This window comes from Perna viridis, chromosome 12, assembly GCF_037379345.1.
Source record: "Perna viridis isolate PV_CMFRI_1.1 ecotype Kerala chromosome 12, ASM3737934v1, whole genome shotgun sequence".
In the NCBI taxonomy this organism is placed as follows: domain Eukaryota; kingdom Metazoa; phylum Mollusca; class Bivalvia; order Mytilida; family Mytilidae; genus Perna; species Perna viridis.
In genome coordinates, this window is record NC_142456.1 from 37,851,300 (window position 1) to 37,871,683 (window position 20,384).

Consider the following 20,384-nt stretch of genomic DNA (forward strand, 5'->3'; position numbering starts at 1 on the left):
GGTACGCGACACTCTGCCTCGAGAGGATATACCAACATACCAAATATTAGAAGTCTAGGTCAAAAGACAAAAAAGTTATAGTCTGGACAAAGGTTGTATAAAAAGCGTTAAGAAGAAGAAAAGTCTTTATGGGGGTGATTTAAGGCCCAAATGAGCAAAAAACAAAGATATGCTACATATTTTTATTTTTATATGTTTCAGTGGAGAGCACCTACTACACATCCATGCATACATTTGGATAATATCTTCTTGCTCTTGTTAGCAAAACGGGTCTGAACATAACCTATTTTCGTATATTTCAAATTGTCAGAAATTAAGAATTTTGGTTGCTTTGGTAACCAGATCTTAACCAATCAGATTGCTTTGTACTTTATTGTAAATTGTTTTCCATAATACACACTTCATTAATATAACTATTTAGTTTGGAAAATTTTCACCATTAGATATGAAAAAATACATTCAAATTGTGACATTTTTGTGATTATTAGGCCCTAAATTGGTTGTTGCTAAGGAGTGGTTGTTGCCATGGTAACAGTGTAAACATTTTTCATTTTTTTCATTTTATTCACTGTTTTTCTGATATATCCAACTGATTTAAAGTCAATTTGGATAAAATATCTGACATCAATAAATCACTTTCAGTGGAAATTGCATGATTCTTAGGCGGACTGCTACTTAACTTGTGTCAGGGAGAACCTGTCTCTTTTCTGTTACTCCCCCACCCCAATGAGTGGTTTTGAATGAAACTTCCACAGAATCTTTACTACATGTTCACATTGTGCACCTCTTATTGTTTATTTTGATCCAAATCGAACTAGAGGTAACACATATATAGCAGAACATGGACTTTATCATTTATACCCTATTTGTGAATATGGGGACAAGGGGAACCTATCTCATATCCGTTATTCCTCCTATACCACTTAGCTAAATTGAATGAAACTTTCACAGAATCTTTATTACATGTTCCCATTGTGCACCTCCTATTATAGATTTTTAGATTTTTAATCAAATAAATTTTGCGGTTTCACGCAGCAAAATATGGACTTTGTCATTTGTTATTATGGGGACTATAAGGGGGCAGTATATTATCCGTTTCTCCTCCTATACCACTGAACGGAATTAATGAAACTTTCACAGAATCTTGTTAACATTGTAAACTCCTATCGTAGATTTTGATCCAAATCTAAATGGAGGTTAAAAGTTGCATGTTATCAAATAAGGGGTGGGGTGTAAAGTGAGTAAGCATTGCTCATAGTTTTTCTAGTTATATATTTGGTCTGTTTTTAAATTTTTTTTTAAAATCCTTTTAGAATCCCCACCTGAATCATTCAATCAAATTTCGTATATCTCTAACGGTTTTTGAGTAAGAAAAATCGACCTAAGCCCTTGTTTATATTTCGTCCGATTTCGAAATTCGAATTTCAAATTTTTGTTTCCAGACCAGTTGTGTCCATAATGAACTGTAAGTCCCTATGCTTAAGTGCGCCAAAAACTATGTATCCACACGCCCCAAGTAAACAGAGTTCGACATGCCGTGGTTGAATCATGATAGTCGCCGCGAAATTATTGACAAAACCATATGAAAGAATAATCAAGGAAACCAAGATTCTAGCGAAAATCAAAAGAATGTAATCAAGGGACGAATTGGTTCTCATGGTGCAAGTGTACACACCGTAACGATCCATGAGTTCATTGTGACGACCATAAAACATCTGCATGTGGTAGTTACTTTAATCTTAGCAATATAACCCTGTTCCAGAATCCAAATTGTAAGACGTCTAGCGGTACGAAGTTTGCGTAGTTACTAACTTGCAAATTTTAAAGTTTTAAGTATTCTTTTATTTTGTGCCCGTGATAATAATTTATCAATCACATAATCACAATACAAACTCTGAATTGTATCCGTGTTTATACATGCCCAACTTATTCAAGATTTGACTATTCCAGCTGCGTCATGTGAAAAAATTACGGGATTCAGTATTTGAAGAGTAGCACAGATCATGTAATCATGAAACAAAAATAAATTTTCAATTACCCTTCCGGTGTATTAACTTTTTTTTCGTGATCTATTGAAAATGGTAAGCATAGAATAAAACTCGCGGTTAAAAGGCATATTTATTACAGAAATCAGATCTTATCTCTTCACCAAAAGCTCTTCTTTATGCCACTGAAAGTTAATCACATCTTGATCAGCTCAGCAGAGTGACCGTCCCAACAATGAGTTCTTCCGTCACATTTCTGAATCAAATACTTGTGGTTGGTGACGTCATAGGAAATTTCTAACATATGGTCATGTGAGTTATCGGTTGTTGTCATCACGGAAACGGTGTTTCCATTGGCTAAGTCCTGCATGTCATCGTGATCAATGTAGAGTTCATGGTAGTGGTGACCTGGTGGGTCTTGGTTGGTTACGGACGTACGGAAGTGAGCGTCTGCCTGTGCATTACCTCCGCCGGACAAGGCACTCGGCTTTTCAGTGAGGTAGTCTCCCATGGTTTCTAAGTGGTTCAACATTTCCTTAATTGCCTCTACTTCTTTTCCAACTTGTGAGCCTTCTCTTGTAACAGGCATTACTGGATATCTTAATCGAAGTTTTCCTACGCCTGGAATATCTGGTAGCGTGATACGCTGACCAGAAGATACTACTCTACGGAGGACGCCTTTAGTGTCGAGAACTCCAACTGCGCCACGGTCAGTATCGGCCTTGTCTTTGTCAACGTTGGTACCATGATAGAATTCTACAGGGGTTCTGTAAAACAAATTGTAAGCAGTTCCATTGTATGCTTTGTCGTCGGTGAGACCTCCGTTTCTGCCGTTTTTAATGATCTGTAACCTTCCACGTTTGTCTCTCCTGTCAAAAAGTTTAAGATTGTAAGGATTCCACGAGAACAAAGGTGTAAGATAGATGAGTTCAAGTGGAATGGCATAGGTATACCTTACACTTTCAGTTTTACAGAAATGATGGTGTGTGTGCTCATCTCTACCGCAGTAGTGAATGTTCATTGGGGCAACTTTAGGGTTAGACGTCTGAGCGACAAACAAGTTTCTATCGGCGAATCCACGTTTAACAGTTTTTATTCCCATAGCACCCTTCTTATCATGTCTGAAAAATCTATGGTAGTTGGCTGTGTTTAGAAGTGTATCATTGTGTGTATCATAGGGATCAAGAGTAAGCATACCAAAAGTGTTATCATGAAGTACAGCACCGTAGTTATCTTTGCCGGGAATCTCGTTCATAATTTTGTCAATGAGTCCTTGGCGATATGCACCGTCCTTAAAATCACCATATCCCTCAGTCCACAGGAACTTGTTTCTTCGTTGGCTTAAAGATGATGCAAACTCGAATCTGCCGCTTCTTGTGTGAGAAAATCTCGTTATATTCATTCTATGTCCTACCCTTGGTGCGATATCATCGACGGGTTTTACAGAAGCCAATGGTAGGTCGAAAGACAACGGGTGGCATGAGATCCTGTAGTTCCACTGCGCAAACTCAGGTGTACCATTAACGATGTTCATAATCGTTGTTGGCAGATATGAAAAATTCTCTAAATAGTGTTTACCGCCAGTGTACGATGTGAACCGGATCTTCTCCTGGAGATCGAACCAGCTGGTAGCGTCTATGTGATGACGATCACTTTCAAAAGGCTCGTCTACTGTTTTCGTGTTTGCAGTCCAAGCGCCCTCTAGATAGCACAAAACCGGTTTAAAGTACGGTCTGTAGTCTCTGAAATGGGGATTCTGGAAAGCGAATGCTCTGAAATAGTTCTGCATTTCATGAATTTGCTCCTGGAGTGTTGGCTTAGCCAGTACTGACGGCGGAACCTTTGGAAATGGAATTTCTTCTTGGGCGTTGTATCCCTTTGACGTTTTACTCGGCATGCGTAGTTTATAGTCATTATGTCTTGTTCTGAATTCAACTCCATTGAGCGATGCAATGAATTCTCCCATACCAACTGTTCTGTCATAGTTTGAATGTTCGTGAATCGAACAGATCGACCTATACGAATGAGCCGATGTGAAATAGGGTCGGGTTCCATCGCCTGTGACGCGCACCTGTTTAATTCCAGAATCCTGATCGGCTCGTGCTCTTTCACCTACAGCAAGTTCAGTCAACATGAGTTGGCGAGTGATATCTTCAACACTCTGTTTGAGCTTGGCAAAATCATGATCAGTGACAACAGCAGATGCCACTGTAAATACGGCAACGAAAATCACTGGTAGTCGCATCCTGAAAAAGAAGATAATTATACATAGATTATCCTTCTGTTTCGAGCAGGTTGAAATATTTCTACGCACGAGATAGTTAAAATCAAGAGCTTCAGCGAGAATGTTAAAAACCTTAATATCAACTACCAAGAGTGTAGAAAAGAAAGAAAATCATATAAGCTGAAGCAAAGAAAAAAGATATCCTTCCAGTGTGTTGCCTTTATAGGTTGTCGTAAAATTAACTCCTCAGATCCGATACTAAAGATTTAGTCATTCTGTATGGTTAGTAACAATAACCAAATTACAACGCTCTTCTCTATTGTGTATGGAAAATACTCTGAACTGCTTTAGATATTAGTTAGGTGGTAAACCAGCCTCTGCATGATATTTAAACAGAACTGCACTTCAAGCAAGACAATTTTAAGCGGCGGCTTACTAGTGAAACACCCTCTTTCCATCACGATGTTGGTCGGGGAAAAAGTGAATATTTTACACATTATCCGATTGTCAAATAACGTTATAAATGAATAGTGTCCGAGAAGTTCGAAAGGTCTGTCTGAAGAAGTTGGTTAGAAACGAACGTCTGCCGAAGCTTTTAGCTTGCATTCATGATCACAAGTGCCAGAGAACGCGTAGATTTAACGAGTGCCCAGAACTTAATCTTAATGCGTTCCTGGTGACTATATTTTGGATATTTACGATAACCAATTGATTATCGTATTTATCATATGGATTTTTTAACTTATTTGTGGCTATTTTCAACATTAAATTTAAATTTTGTGAACGGCGGATTGATATACACATTTTCGCTGAGGACGACAAGTACAAAACAAAAACAAAAAACAAAAACAAACAAAAACAAAAAAAAACAGTACTCTAGGTTTTTCAATACGACGATTTTTTTGCATCTTAATTGGGTTTACATTAAATCATAAGGCAACTTATAGTAAAATTGATCGACGTGGAACATAGCTCGGCTGGTGTTTCTAGAAAAGCAGATGACGCATACCCTACCAGTGTAACAGGTTCCCTTGAATTCCCTCTCAACACAAAGATTTCATGTATCGTAACTACGAGGAATCTCTTTATTTTTAAGAAGTATTAACATTTATTCATTTAGGAATGTTAATGTCTTTCTTATCAAATTAAAGCTGTATATTTACAAGTTTTTTGTAATATTTATACCAGAGGAAACGTTATAAATGCAGCAATATTGTTTAGGTTATTAGTACATTTCCATACAGGCATGTCCAGTGACTGTATACAACTCTTAATGGGAGAATGTGATGACGTGTCTTTACAAAATAATTATTATGTGCATACAAATTATTTTACATTTTAGTTTTGAGTTATAAACATGATTACCGATATATATCATATAAAAAAAAAGAATAAAAATGATTTGTTTCAGTTCGTTCTTTGTTGTATATTACCTTGCTGGCCCGAACGTTCAAATTTAAAAAGAATACCGATAAACATAATATGAAACTTTATAGAAAGTGAATTAAATAAATCCGCTCTGATATAGAAATGGCAGTTCCAAAACCTATATTTTATGATTCAATTAAGCTTGACTATATATTTTGACTTGCCTTAATTCTGTTGTCGCCTACTTCGATTCTACCTTGGAACCTCGAAGAAATGCTGGTCGTCCGTCTTGCGTAACACTGTATATTTATAGTATAATATCATCAACACACCTGTCTATCGAAGTACTTAACAAAGATACGACTAACCAGCAGATTATTCGCTCTACTTTACATCGGCATCTGTTTCTATATAGTACCTTAAAATAACTGGACCACGATAAGTCAGCAGTGGTCGTTCTCTAGTGCCGTGTCGAAAAAGTCTGAAAAAGTTCATGTGTGTTTGTCTTTTTTTTTGTCTTTGTTTGTTTGTTTTGTTTTTGATTCGTTTGTTTTGTTTTGTTTCGTTTATCTACCATGCAAGGAGAGATTATTTAAATACATGTATATACATTTTACGCGATTTTTTTTAAAGTGTCACACATTTGACTTAAATATCATGAAATAACATTTGTATATAGAATGCCGTCGTTTACAGGTTTCAATGTATTGTCGCTCTTCTGTGATTTACACCCCACTCACGGAGTGGGTGGTACATTGAAATCATAATGTCCGTTTGTCTGTCCGAATGTCGTCGCAATTATCTCGGCTCACAATGGATGGATTGATTTAAAATTTTGTCCAATTTCAACTTCCTGTTTTGTAGTACTTTGCAATTTTTCACTACATGAAATGAAACAGAAAATATGTGTCAAGAATGTCTCGACCTTTAATGGATGGATTGGTTTCACCTTTCAGTTGGTGTGTTGCTCTATCTACATGGAATAAATGGGGCATAGGTTGTAAGTGTTTTTGCGTGCCGTGGAATATTAACTTCCTGTATGACTTGGGGTATCTTTAGCACGACAACGCGTATTACTTCATGTTGTTTTTGTTTTATATGTTATTTTTGTTATTGTTTTGAAGAAGTAGTTACCATTAGTTATCGAATGAAAGCCAAACCAAAGCAATTCGTCATTCTATTATTACTGAATATTTTGTTAAAAACTGAGTACGTTTTATAAAAACTCCTCTTCTCTGGCATGCTTAAAAATTTATACAGTTAATTTTCAGTCGAGGGGAAGAAAACTCCAACACTTATCCAAATTATTATTGAATGTTATCCGCATTCGGCCATTAGTTTAGAAATGAAGAATCATTAAATCGGATTTACCTCTCTCTTTTCTTAATTGTTTACTGCTTATGTCGTGCAATCTAGCGTACAATACGGGTTTACTTTTATTTAATGTTTATAGTATACACTCTTGCGTACAATACGGGTTTACCTCTTATTTACTGTCTAATATAAGCCCAGTTTGTGGTGCAATCTTAGCGCATTCTATTAAAAAGATTTGTTGTGCAAATCTTTTGAAAGCAAATAAAAATATAAACTTATTGATAGAAGAGATTTTTAGACAAGGCATAAAAAGTAAAGAAAAGTGTGATAAAAAGAAATATCTAAACAGCTAATCAGATGTGTTCATTACTATGACGAATGCTTGTTAAATATTTCTCTATAACGCACTTGATTACGGTATATGCTTTATTCCTTTAATGTATATACTAGAATTATTTTATAGGTATTTTTTTTCATCATTCCACCAAAGTAAAAGACCCAGTCGTAAGACGTTCTACTTTGCCATACGCATTGTACCTCCAGATATTGGAGATTTTGCACTTCAAGCTACTAAAAGCGAATTGACCCATTGAACACTAAATAATCAGATATAACCTGGTCCTATCTGTCCACTCTAGCAGGTGAATCTATACAACTGAGAGTATAAATTATAGCGACCTATGGTCTGGTCAAGCATTTCTCAGGGACCACTAACCCTAAGTAGGCTAGAGAACAACTGTCAGTTGAAAGAAGGTAAGTTGTTTGTTAAAACCTCAATAACAAGCAAACAAGGAATTGATAATTTAATGACACAAGTCCTCTCTTATTATAATAATTTGTTTTCCGTTGACATCAAACTGTACAGAAAGAACTGATTTAATTTTGAAACATTTATGTTTCATTATTTCGCGCTCAAACATGGAAATTGTGGTAGAAGTAGTAGACGGCGACGATTATTACTATACTGAAAATTTGTGTCATGCAAATCATCATAGGAGTCACTGTCAGTAGACAATAGTTTCTTTTTTTTTACCAAAACTAGTTGCTGTGGATAGTGTTCGAATGTTTTATAGTTGTAGAAAAGTAAGGGAATGATTTATTTTGTAAAGGTTTATTAACTTCATATTTTACGATCAACCAAAGACAATAAAATTAAAAAAGGAGCTTGTACAGACAGTAATCCCGCTGTATTAATGTAAATTACCAAGGTGCCTAAGATGAGCAAAATGTTTAGGTGTATAAATGTTTTGGTGTATAAATGCAAGTCAAATTTTATTTCAGAAACTGAAAAAAAAAATCACGACCTAAGCAGAAATAAGAAAATTGGTGTGCTGATACAAACATTTGTTTTTGAATTGATATTATTTATTTATTACAAATTACTAAAAAATAAATCAAAATCATTCACAGTCTAAGCTGCAAATACAGACGCCCTTTTAAGTCGCTAATATTGTTAGCGATTTCTTGCGCTCATAATTTCAGTACTATACATTCGCATATGATTTGCATAATTACATATTATTACACCACATTATGCTGCTGATCGGTGCCATAAAACCGTCAATTCTAGTTTCATACGAGATCAAAATGTACCTCTTGAATATCATACACGTGTGTCCTCGTGTGTATTTTGCATGGACGAGAACGGAAAGCTCACATTAAAGATGAAATGATCGGTTAACATTGAACTTAATTTAATATATTACTCAGTCTCCGATTCAGATACAGAGGCTCGTTACAATCGACTATACAGGTCATAAACATTATCAGGGCCCCGATAATATACATATTAGGGTCTTGAAAATGTTTATGACCTATATAGTCATTGCCAATTATTAAACCTGGTTCCTAATCTGGTTCCCTGGTCAATATAATAAGTGCCTCAAAGATCGCTAAAAAATTGAGAGAAACTTGTGGAACGAATGCATTACCCACACTTCGTGGTAACCTGTTTTGATTGAGAAATATTTGGGTTATCACGGTTACGAAAGAACAATCATATTAAGGGAACCAAGATTCTAGCGGGTCATCCCATTTTAGAGCATATGGCATTTGTGCCATTTCGGACGTTGAAAGCAAGCCAATATCAATGCCACAGAATATATGACGATTAGCAGGTTTTAAGACTTGGGTCTTTGATTAATCCTACCATTACAAGTTTGACACAAGCTACAATGGTATAAAAGTGTGTACAATAAGTTGGTGACAAGGTAAGCCAATCTAATGATACCCAGGGTTCAATGTCATTAAAATACTAGTGTAACTTTAATCAATAATCACGTGAACAGCATATATACATGTTGTAATATGTACTTATTTACAAAAAAACCCAAATGTATAGTTTCCAATGAAAGCACTGTTTTTATGTTACAGGAACGAAGATGAGGACCATTCTAGTTTTGTCCTTTGTGGTTACGGCCACCATGGCAGTGGTTGATGAACACCGTGTTAGTCTGTTAGAGCGCAAGCTTGAAGAACTATCCAGGCAACTGATGCTGACTGAATTATCAATTTCTGAAAGAGCTCGTTCACAACTGGATTCTGGTATCAAACAAGTTAGAACAACAGGGGATGGGACTAAGCCTTACTTTACATCAACACACACACTTAATTCAGTATGTTCAATCCACGAACATGCTAATTATGACAGAACTCCGGGAATGGGCGAATTTGTTGCTAATCTCAACGGCGTAGAGTTCAGAACTCGTCACAACGATTACAAACTTAAAATGCCAAGTAAAACATCACAAGCCTACCACAAAACGGAGGATATTCCATTCCCACGTGTTCCTCCGTCTGTCCTAGCCAAACGTACTCTTAACGACCAAATTAAAGAAATGCAGAACTACTTTAGAGCATTTACTTTCCAAAACTACCATTTCAGAGACTACCGCCCATACTTCAAGCCAGTTCTTTGTTATCTAGAAGGAGCATGGACAACAAATACAAAGAACATAAACGAACCTTTCGAGAGCGACCGCCATCACATCGATGCTCAGAATTGGTTTGACCTACAAGAAAAGATCAGATTTACTGCCTATACTGGGGGTAAGCACTACCTGGAAAATTTCTCCTATCTACCAACAACTATCATGAATATGAACAATGGAACACCCGAGTATGCGCAGTTCAATTATAGAATACTGTGCCATCCACTCAAAAATGATCTTCCTCTTGGACTTCTGAAACCAGTCGATGACATGGCTGCTAGAGTTGCTCGCAAATGGAACATTACCCGCTTTGCTCACTCCCGTGCTGCGAGATTCTCCCTTGCAGCCGACCACCGATTGAGAGGAAATCAGTTCCATTGGCAAGATGGATACGGTGCTTTTAGCGAAAGGAGATATGTTAATGGTTTATTGGACGATCTTATGAATGAGATCCCAGGCAAGAACAACTATCCAGCTAAGCTTCACGATACAACATTTGATATGAAGACAGTTGACTCTCGCCATCCACAGAACGCGACCCTGCTGAACACCGGATATTACCACAGATACTACAACCATGATAGAAAAGGTGCCATGGGAACGTTCAGAAACCATAGAGGGTACTCAGACTCAAACTTGTTCGTCGCTCAAACTTCAAATCCAGAGGTCGCTGAAATGAAAATAAAATGGTGCAGGAAGGATAACCACCACAAACAAATCTGTACCCAGGAAGGAATCCGATACTCGTACGCCATTCCATTGGAGATTATTTACATGACACCTCTCATGTCATGGAACCCTCACAATCTACCTACAATCACCGACCATAGAAAATTCTATAAAGTTACCCATGGTGGAAGAAATGGTGGATTAACAAAGGACAAAGCATACAATGGAACTGCCCTGAACAATTACTACCACACTCCAGTCGAATTTTTCCACGGTACCAACGTCGACAAGGATAGGGCCGACACCGACAAAGGTGCAGTAGGTGTTCTAGACAGTCATGGTAACGTCAAGCGTGTCGTAGCATCCGGTGTACGCATCACATTGCCCGACATTCCAGGAGTCGGCAAAGTTAGAATGAGGTACCCGATCATGCCAGTAGCAGCCGAGGGAGACCCCACAAGGAAGGAATTAGAAGCTGTTAAAGAGGTTCTTAACCATCTTGAAACAATGGGATCGTATCTTCAGGAGAAACCAAGTTCCCTTTCAGGCGGTGGTAACGCTAAAGCTGATGCTCACTTCAGAACCTCCGTTACCAATCAAGATCCACCAGGTCATCACTATCACGAACTGTTTATCCCCAACGAGGACATGCTCGCACTAGGCAAAGGAGAGACAGTCGCCGTTGTTACCACTACTGACAACAACCACGACCACACACTCGAGATTTCATATAACACACAAACCCACAAATACACTATACACAAATGTGACGGATTGGCTCATTGTTGGGACGGCCACACTCCAGACCTAGTTCGACTAGAATGAGGAACAACTTTAATACGATACCAGTAGTAAAATACTAATAAACAAAGGAAAAGTTCAGTTATCTTTATTTTAATTACCAGTAATAAAAATAACTCTCCTTCAGAACATACCCCCACAAGAAAAACAAAAACAAAAAACAAACCAAAAAAACAAAAAAAAAAACCAAAAAAAATTTACCAAACATACAAACAAAACAAAAATACCGAAACTGATGAAAAAAAAAAAGACTTAATTACCTAGTCCAACCTCTGGAAGTGGTCATTAAACATTCCAGGTCAATCTCAAAAACAATTTGAAAATACACGTAAACAACAGAATCGGATTAGAAAACTACAAACCGCATTTCTTTTCGGTCTTAATGATAAAATCAGGGACAAAAGGAACACATGGATATTGTCGACAAAAGAAAACGCAGTCACAGATCTCATGGTAAACAAATTAATCGAAATAAACGTTTTAGCACGTTCATAGCACTTATTATTCACGGAACAATGGTGGATATTAATTGTTATGTCAGTTGGGTTTATTACTTATTATAAAGTATATTATATCTTTAAAGAATGTGCACATACTAGTATATCTTTTAAAGGTCCATTCTACGAGGGTGATCGCATAATTATATCAAAAATTGTTATCTCGTATAGATAATCCTGAAGATCATAAATGACATTTTTATGTATAAAACACATCAATAGCGGTATTGATTTCATAAATTGATCAAGCATATTTCAATAAAATAACTGTTCAAAATTGCATACCTCCTATTTTCGATAACATTGAACCATCAATTAGTTCTTATAGCTATAAACAATCTAGCAGAAATTTAATTTTTGATTATACATCAGTTATATCGGATGTTAACATTAAAGATAATACTCCTTTATCATGAGTTTACTATATTAAAATTCAGATATGAGCCCTGTGGTCATGTTATTCCCAGTGACCTTAACATCATCGATGACCGAGCGCAAGCTTGAAGAACTATCCAGGCAACTGATGCTGTCTGAATTATCAATTTCTGAAAGTGCTCGTTCAGAACTTGATTCTGGTATCAAACAAGTTAGAACAACAGAGGGTGGGACTAAGTCTTACTTCACATCAACACACACACTTAATTCAGTATGTTCAATCCACGAACATGCTAATTATGACAGAACTCCGGGAATGGGCGAATTTGTTGCTAATCTCAACGGCGTAGAGTTCAGAACTCGTCACAACGATTACAAACTTAAAATGCCAAGTAAAACATCACAAGCCTACCACAGAACGTAGAATATTCCATTCCCACGTGTTCCTCCGTCTGTCCTAGCCAAACGTACTCTTAACGACCAAAGAAATGCAGAACTACTTTAGAGCATTTACTTTCCAAAACTACCATTTCAGAGACTACCGCCCATACTTCAAGCCAGTTCTTTGTTATCTAGAAGGTGCATGGACAACAAATACAAAGAACATAAACGAACCTTTCGAGAGCGACCGCCATAACATCGATGTTCAGAATTGGTTTGACCTACAAGAGAAGATCAGATTTACTGCCTATACTGGGGGTAAGCACTACCTGGAAAATTTCTCCTATCTACCAACAACTATCATGAATATGAACAATGGAACACCCGAGTATGCGCAGTTTAATTATAGAATACTGTGCCATCCACTCAAAAATGATCTTCCTCTTGGACTTCTGAAACCAGTCGATGACATGGCTGCTAGAGTTGCTCGCAAATTACCCGCATTGCTCACTCCCGTGCTGCGAGATTCTCCCTTGCAGCCGGCCACCGATTGAAAGGAAATCAGTTCCATTGGCAAGATGGATACGGTGCTTTTAGCGAAAGGAGATATGTTAATGGTTTATTGGACGATCTTATGAATGAGAACCCAGGCAAGAACAACAATCCAGCTAAGCTTCACGATACGTAAGAAATCTTTTTAGACGTATTTCCTCATACCACTGATTCAGGAGTCTGTTATGTAAAGATTTAAGGCGTTTAAGGAAATCAATATAGCTAGTAGTTGCTCTAGCGTAGCGAATCCGTTGAGAAATATAAACACCATATGCAGGAGATGAAGGTCTAATGTTGCATAAGTAAGACAAATTAGGATTTTGAATTATAGTGGTCTCTTTTATCATAAATCTTAGTACTAAAATGACCAGTGTTGTCGAATTTAGATCCTAAAAAGATGCTGAACCAGCTGTTTCTGTAGTCTCCATTATCTCGAGCTTTGGTGGATATATTGAAGGTGACCATGAAGGGTTGTTAGTGGACAACAAATCAACAACATGTATCTGTATGGAAAAAAGGATTAAGCATTTTCATATTTTGATTCTTTAGTTTACAAGATTCGGAAGAAATTCAATCTCGAATGAATACAGCAATATTGCTAGCAGAGAAACACAATTAGTGCCTGTTGTAATGTCACCTTGTTGATGAAAAATAGCTCGCCAAAATGTAACAAATATGTTATCAATGAGGAAATTAAGCATGCTACAAACATATTTTTTCTGTGTATCACACTCCCCCTTTGAGATGTTTATGAAAAAATCGTAGATTTGTAATCTAAAACAACATAATTTCTCGAATCAGCAAGAGATTTTATCAATTTATCATGTGGCAATGTAGTGCAAAGAGTTGGGAAGGTAAAAGCTTGAGAACTAATTTCCGTAAAACTATAGGATTTTCGGTTTTTAAGTAAATCTTTAAATTTTTACGTATCCACATATGATAAATGTAACTACGAGATTAGGTAGTACTTCAACTAGCTTGCTGCCAATCTTTGACTGCGGACAATGTCTTAGTAAAGTGAATTGACATCTCTGTCGTGGAGCAAGATTCAGAATGCAGCTACGCACCGTTCTTTGTATGGATTCGTATGACGTTTGGGAATCCAATACAAGTAAGGAAAGTCCTCATATTTTGTTTCAATGTTGAAAGAAGACATGAAGGTTATTTAGGATTTCATGTTTGTTAAAAGTAGTTCGTGTATATGTGTAATATTATTATCAATGCCTATCAAAGGTCTGAAAATAGATTGCACAAAGATTTAAGAATTAACTGAAAACCAAATCCACGCACAAGAATTAATACTTATCTTCAGAAACTCGGTTCGAGGTTTGTTTTTGTACTGGCAGACATAGCAGCCAGTAATGTGGTAATGCTGTGACGTAAATACTATATAAATGTACTTAAGAATGACATTTCGAATTCTTCTACAGTCCAAGCCATGTACTCAACAAGGAGTCAAATAGTAAATAATCATAATTCTGACAAAGATAAGCTAAAGGCTATACATACGTACTGAAGAAAGTGTGGACAGTTACGATTTCTCCACACTTCACACCACACATCACACCATACTTCACACCACACTTCCAAATTATTTATTAATCAGAAATTTTCTTATTAAATGGTGTTTCGATTAAATATTACAAAAATATTTTTGTTGTAATAAATTTCAAGAAATGTCATTTTCTTAGACCAACGAGAAATATAAAACTAAAATTACAGGATCCATTTAGGCGTAACAATTTATCGGCAGGTTGTCGGAATTCCGATGGGCACAAGTTGTGACTCCTTCAATAGCAGATATTCCGGTATTGTTATGTATCTCGGTTTATGGCCAAATTTCCTAACCAAAGATCCTTCCAAATCTGATTTAATAGAAAAAAATATGATACTTATCGCTACACTGATGACGCTGAATAACACTGACTTTTACAAATACACTGCTGGAATTTACCCAAAGGAACTGACTTTAAATAAAAGCTATTAAGAACAGTTTTTTGTTATCCATTTCTGTATTTGGATGCTTCCATTTTTACAAGGTAATCTCAAAACTAACATTTACTACAAGGAGGACGATTTCTCGTTTCCAATTTTTAATTTTCTCTTTCTCGACGTTCCTTCGGTGTTTATATGTTTCAACTAGTTAGATATGCCCGCGTTTGTAGCGATGTTAGAATTTAATTAACGAGATCTCTTTATTACCGGTAAATTGTTAAGTCAATGTTTCCGTTACCACACTTTTTTTCTGAATATTGCTCATAAAAATGAAGCGGTGAAGATTTGATGCTGAAGTTTGGTTGAACTTGTTGCAACATATTCAAAAATTGGATTTCATATCCTGGTTTTTATGGAAATGTAATAAAGCTCAGATCAATTTATTCTTGAAAAATATTTGAATAAACTTATTCGTAAGGGTAATTTTCACTGTTTCATTGTCAAATCTTTGCATTATAATTTTATTGGTTCTAATATTGACTCTCATGTTAATAAATTAAATATCAATTATCTTTAGTATATTTTGCCCTACTTCCTGCCAATACTTTTCATCTTGGCTTTTGCGCGAAAACCTTGTTTTTCTTAGACATTTTATGATATGTCTTCACTAAATCCTTTTGAACATGTTTTTATTGTTAATTGTGTCTAAGTAAACTAAGTGGGCTTATCAGTTGCTTTTGCATTTTGAACTTGCTTACAGAAACTGTAAGTACTCTTTCGATGTAGGCGCGGCTTGTTGTCTTTTGTCCTAATTGTTAATAGTTTCATATAATTTATATTGGGGCCTTTTACAGCTTGGCTTATGGAATGGGTTTCGTCCATTATCGAAGATCATGTTGTGACCTTTAGAAGTGTAATTGTTCATGGCTTGGCATTTGGTGGATAGCTAACTCTTCGGCAATCATACCACGTCTCCTATTATTGTTAGCGACTTCTCCTAGTTGTAATTTCGGTACTTAGTATTCGCATAAATATATAGTTATACGCCACGCAATGCTGCAGATTCTCGCCGTTTTTTTTTCGCAGTAGCGTCACAGTTCTAACTACATACGAGATAAAAATGTACCTCTTAAGTATCATACAGTTACATGTGTGTTCTGCGTGTGTTTCTCTCTTGTATGAAAATGGGAAGTTTACATGAAATGATCGGTTAGCTTTGAACATTACCCAGTTTCCGATTCAGGCATTTGGGGTCGTTACAAGACAATATAGGTCATATACATTAGCACGCCCCAATATTTGTGAATATTCATTGCCAGTTGACTAATCTGGTTCCTGAACTGATTCCCTTGTCAATATAATAAGCGACTCAAAGATTGCTACAAAGTACCTCTTTTAAAACATATACACATTTGACATTTTAGCGGAAGTCACCTGATTTTAGAGCATATCGCATTCGTAACATTTCGGATGTTGAAAGGAAGCCAAAATCACTGACTGAATATCTGACGATTAGCGACTTTGAAGACTTCAGTCTTTGATATTATATTTTGTATTTATTACTACTATAGTATTAAGTGAATTTATCTACATGATATGGGTCTTTTAAGACCCTGCCAGGTACTAAAGAGATGGAGGAGAAACCAGAACCGGACTCACTGTCAACAGTTGTCTTTGGTACAACGTCGCATTTACAACCTTAAACACTGCAATAATTTACATAAATCAGTATTCAAAAACATAGAAGCAGCAAACTGTATTGAATCTGCTCTGAGAAATGAGAAATATTTTGTTATACCCTCGACAAAGCCCTGAACAACATTGTTGTTTATGTGAAGCGAATAACTAATGCTCAACAAAAGAACCGAGATAAAAGATAATTCTTGTAATCCTACAAACACAATATGTTCTACAAATCATAGGTAACCACAAGTTCTTCATGGCTTCGTTAAATATTTTTTCAAATGATATCTAGAAGTCTGAGGATTTTCTTTATTTGTAATGGATTCCAAAACTACATTAAAATCAATACAAGCAAAATCATGTACGTGCTCAACAAACGAGCCGTCTGGACGCAGTGAAGGAGGGAAAACAAAAATACTGTGAAACTTGCGAATTGCTATTTATTATATGTGGATTTTCCTTTATACTTTTCAACATTATATACTACCTTACCCTACGAAAACCTGTCTAAAAGAAGTCAAACACGAAGCATTTCACTGTAAGAATGATAATTCTTACAAATTTGTTATTTTAGGCTTCGATTCTACAAATTTTACCACTGCAAGATCAAAAGTATCAACACAGAGCAATAGGTGGTCAGTTTGCCAGAGTTTCTCCTTGGCAATATATTTGTCACTTTCAAATTGTCACTTTTCTCAACAGGTTATTGTCATTCCAATAAGTATTCATCGTCCCCTACTCCTAGCCGACCGGTTTCTATATTCATATGAATCAGAGTTTGTTCAAATTCTTATGAAAGATTCCAGAACTAAATTATAGAGACAACTGACACATCTTTTACACGTCCTTTTTTTTTACTTCACTTATATGACAACCGTGGTCATTCCTTTTTTTTTTTTTTTTTTTTTTTCGATGGATAAATAAACGTATGCCATGCTCCAAATTTAGCAATTTGAAATGAAGGAACATGGTTAATATAACGATGTGTGAAATTAAAGGATGTAGATTCTTTAACCTTCTTGAGATTCAAGTATAAAATCCTGCCTTGCACTTTATGTTTGTATGATCTGTTTCATGTTTTTTTTTTAATTAAATGAAAATAAGGTAAGACCCAAGACATCTCAGTTGATGTAATATTCAACGAGGCAATGTAGGATTTACGGATAACTAGGATTTCATCCTTGTACAGCGTTTGTATATAGTATTACCAGATTATATTTAATTCCTTGTTCTTGTCTTTGATAAAGAACCACCCAGATGAAACTTCTATAAATTTTATATGATCCGCCATTCGGTTTAAAGATAGTTTCACTACTAGTCTTTAGCATTATAAAATTCATAAATTAATTTTCTCTACATATCTTAAAAAATGGAAAAAAAATATATTTAGACAAAAACAAAAGGTGTTTAGATGACTAAACGAAATATCTAGACGGAAAGCACATAGGTAGTTTAAAACTACCTAGATGCTTCCTTGGGTGATCCTGGGGGTAGATGCGAAGTATTTAATATTCCAATATAGGATTGAAACGTCTGAATATCATCCGTATAGCAAAAACTAAAATTAAAGGATATGGCAAAACGAAGTTCATTCTTTTGGATAACATCAGCTTTATAAGAGTAAAGGCATATGTCAGCAAGTATCGGGGCATAATTTGTACCCATTGGAATGAAGACATATAGTTGCACAACGCTTGGCACATATCTGTTGTCGATAGAAATTTGATAACATCTTTCTCAGAATATTTAGAAGATCATTTGGAATCGTTTTTGTTCGCGTATTTGTATCTAGATGCTCCACCATTCTTAGAATATCAACGATGCTGACTGCTTTTGAATCGGAATCTTAACAGAGAATTTTGAAAAGTATAAAGAGGAAAATTAGAGGTATATCGCTATTATTAAATTCCGAAAGCAGTTTAGCGAGTTCCAAGACGATCTTCCCAATTATAATCTAGCTGTTCTTGTCGAAATTTTCAAACAACCTCAACACATTTCATTATATCAAGGTGTTTAAATGTGTTTTTATTTTGTGCGTTGTCTTTTGTACCTGTACCTTTCTTTTTATCATCTTTGTATTGTCCTTGTTGTAATTGTTGGGTTTGTTGGGTTCACAAAAATATTTTATGTACTATTTATTTGTGCCCAAGTTATTGCACTTGAACTCAACAAAATACGCCTGAGTGTTCAAGACATAAAGTTAGGGAAAATTAGAATAACTTATCTTTAGAGTACTTCTTGTGCATATCAAATCATGTCTTAAAGTAATATTGACTATATGTTTGTAGACAGTTTCTGCAATAATACAAAAACAAAAAAAAAACAAAAAAAAAAAAAAAACAGCCTGAATACGGCAACTTAAGATAAAACAGAACGTCTTTAATTTTACATCGAAACCTGTGTTAACCATAGCCTGAACAAACAAAAACCCGATTCTTTTCTTTTTTCTCTCGGTTTTTGTGTAAATAATCTGTTGTTATTTGATTGTTCATGTTACAACATGACAGTGGTTGTTTTGCGTATTGAATGTTACATTTTTTTGTTATTCTTCAAACTTACTGTATTTTTTCATTTATTCATTTTCAGTCAGCCCAAAAAGAATTTTATTTGCATGATAACTGACAAACTGCAAATAATATGAACAGTAAGTATATATAAATAAGAAATAAGTAAAAATAGCCACAATTTAAAAGGTGAAAAAGGAAATAAATACAAAATACAAACAAAACGTATTGGGCGAAAATTTTCTGATTTACTGACTTTGTTTCAATTGAAACAACTTCGTAGATGTTTATGTAATATCAGGTTGGGAAACGAGATATAATGAATTATGCATTCTTAAGATAATAATCGACATATAATTATTACATGCAAGTTTATGATTGGCGAAGTGGATACTTAAGTTATAATGTAACTAAATACTACTTCATGATGAACAATTTCTTTTAATTCGCATTGATGAGCAAGGAATGATTCTTTCATTTCTTTTATAACAAGGCAGCATTTGATAAAGCAGAAACAAATAATTAAAGGTTCGGTGAGGTTCTCATTACTTCGATCGAGTTAAGATACATACAGATTCAAAATTAGGTTTCATTAGTTATTAGATGATACAGGAAAGTTGAAATGCCAAATGGTGTTTAGAAATCTGTAATTGTTTTCTAAAATTAACTGTACAGATGAAGTTTTATAATCAAAACGACAAAATGTACACAGAAAAACATTTAATAAGGAATTAACTCAAATAATGCCTTAATTATTGCCAGAAAACGTTTGGCCTCAACGCGGTGCACAACGGACATTGAACAGAAATTCGACTCTAATTGTGTAAATAGTTTAAGTCTTTTTGTTAATCATTTTTGCAAAATTGATACACATATCAACGTTAAATTCCTCTTTGTTTATTTGCAAACATATCGCAGACGAATCTATTTATAACATTATAGCTTATAATGCTCTTTATAACAGCTCCTCAGAGCATTTTCCCTTTTTGTATTTACTTTCCCCTTTTTCGCTCTACAAGTATATGTATGTAATAAAAATACATCGGAAGCATGTGCAACATGTCCTTAAAATATGATACATTCTACCTTTCTTTTTTTTTCCTAGGCAATTGTTCTTTTATATCAAAGATCTTGCACTTAGTAATCATGACCCCAGACAAAAGTAA

The 20,384-nt window shown here is 35.4% G+C and overlaps 2 protein-coding genes across 2 annotated transcripts; one reads left to right on the forward strand and one right to left on the reverse strand.

The window, feature by feature from the left end:
- Nucleotides 1-2,105: 2,105 nt before the first annotated feature.
- On the reverse strand, nucleotides 2,106-5,960 carry LOC148602207 (uncharacterized). The gene is made up of 2 exons (XM_088555176.1): nucleotides 5,802-5,960; nucleotides 2,106-4,231 (listed from the first exon to the last, which is right to left on the reverse strand). Exon 2 carries the CDS (start codon nucleotides 4,228-4,230, stop codon nucleotides 2,182-2,184), a length of 2,049 nt encoding a protein of 682 aa, XP_088411302.1. The 5' UTR covers nucleotide 4,231; nucleotides 5,802-5,960; the 3' UTR covers nucleotides 2,106-2,181.
- A 3,304-nt stretch (nucleotides 5,961-9,264) lies between these two features.
- Nucleotides 9,265-11,372, forward strand: LOC148602208 (uncharacterized). Its single transcript, XM_088555497.1, has one exon. It carries the CDS (start codon nucleotides 9,273-9,275, stop codon nucleotides 11,313-11,315), a length of 2,043 nt encoding a protein of 680 aa, XP_088411623.1. The 5' UTR covers nucleotides 9,265-9,272; the 3' UTR covers nucleotides 11,316-11,372.
- The last annotated feature ends 9,012 nt before the right edge of the window (nucleotides 11,373-20,384 follow it).

What these genes read in the sequence shown, in the direction of transcription:
- LOC148602207 (XM_088555176.1), bottom strand. Translation starts at nt 4,230, where the DNA reads ATGCGACTACCAGTGATTTTCGTTGCCGTATTTACAGTGGCATCTGCT.
- LOC148602208 (XM_088555497.1), top strand. Translation starts at nt 9,273, where the DNA reads ATGAGGACCATTCTAGTTTTGTCCTTTGTGGTTACGGCCACCATGGCA.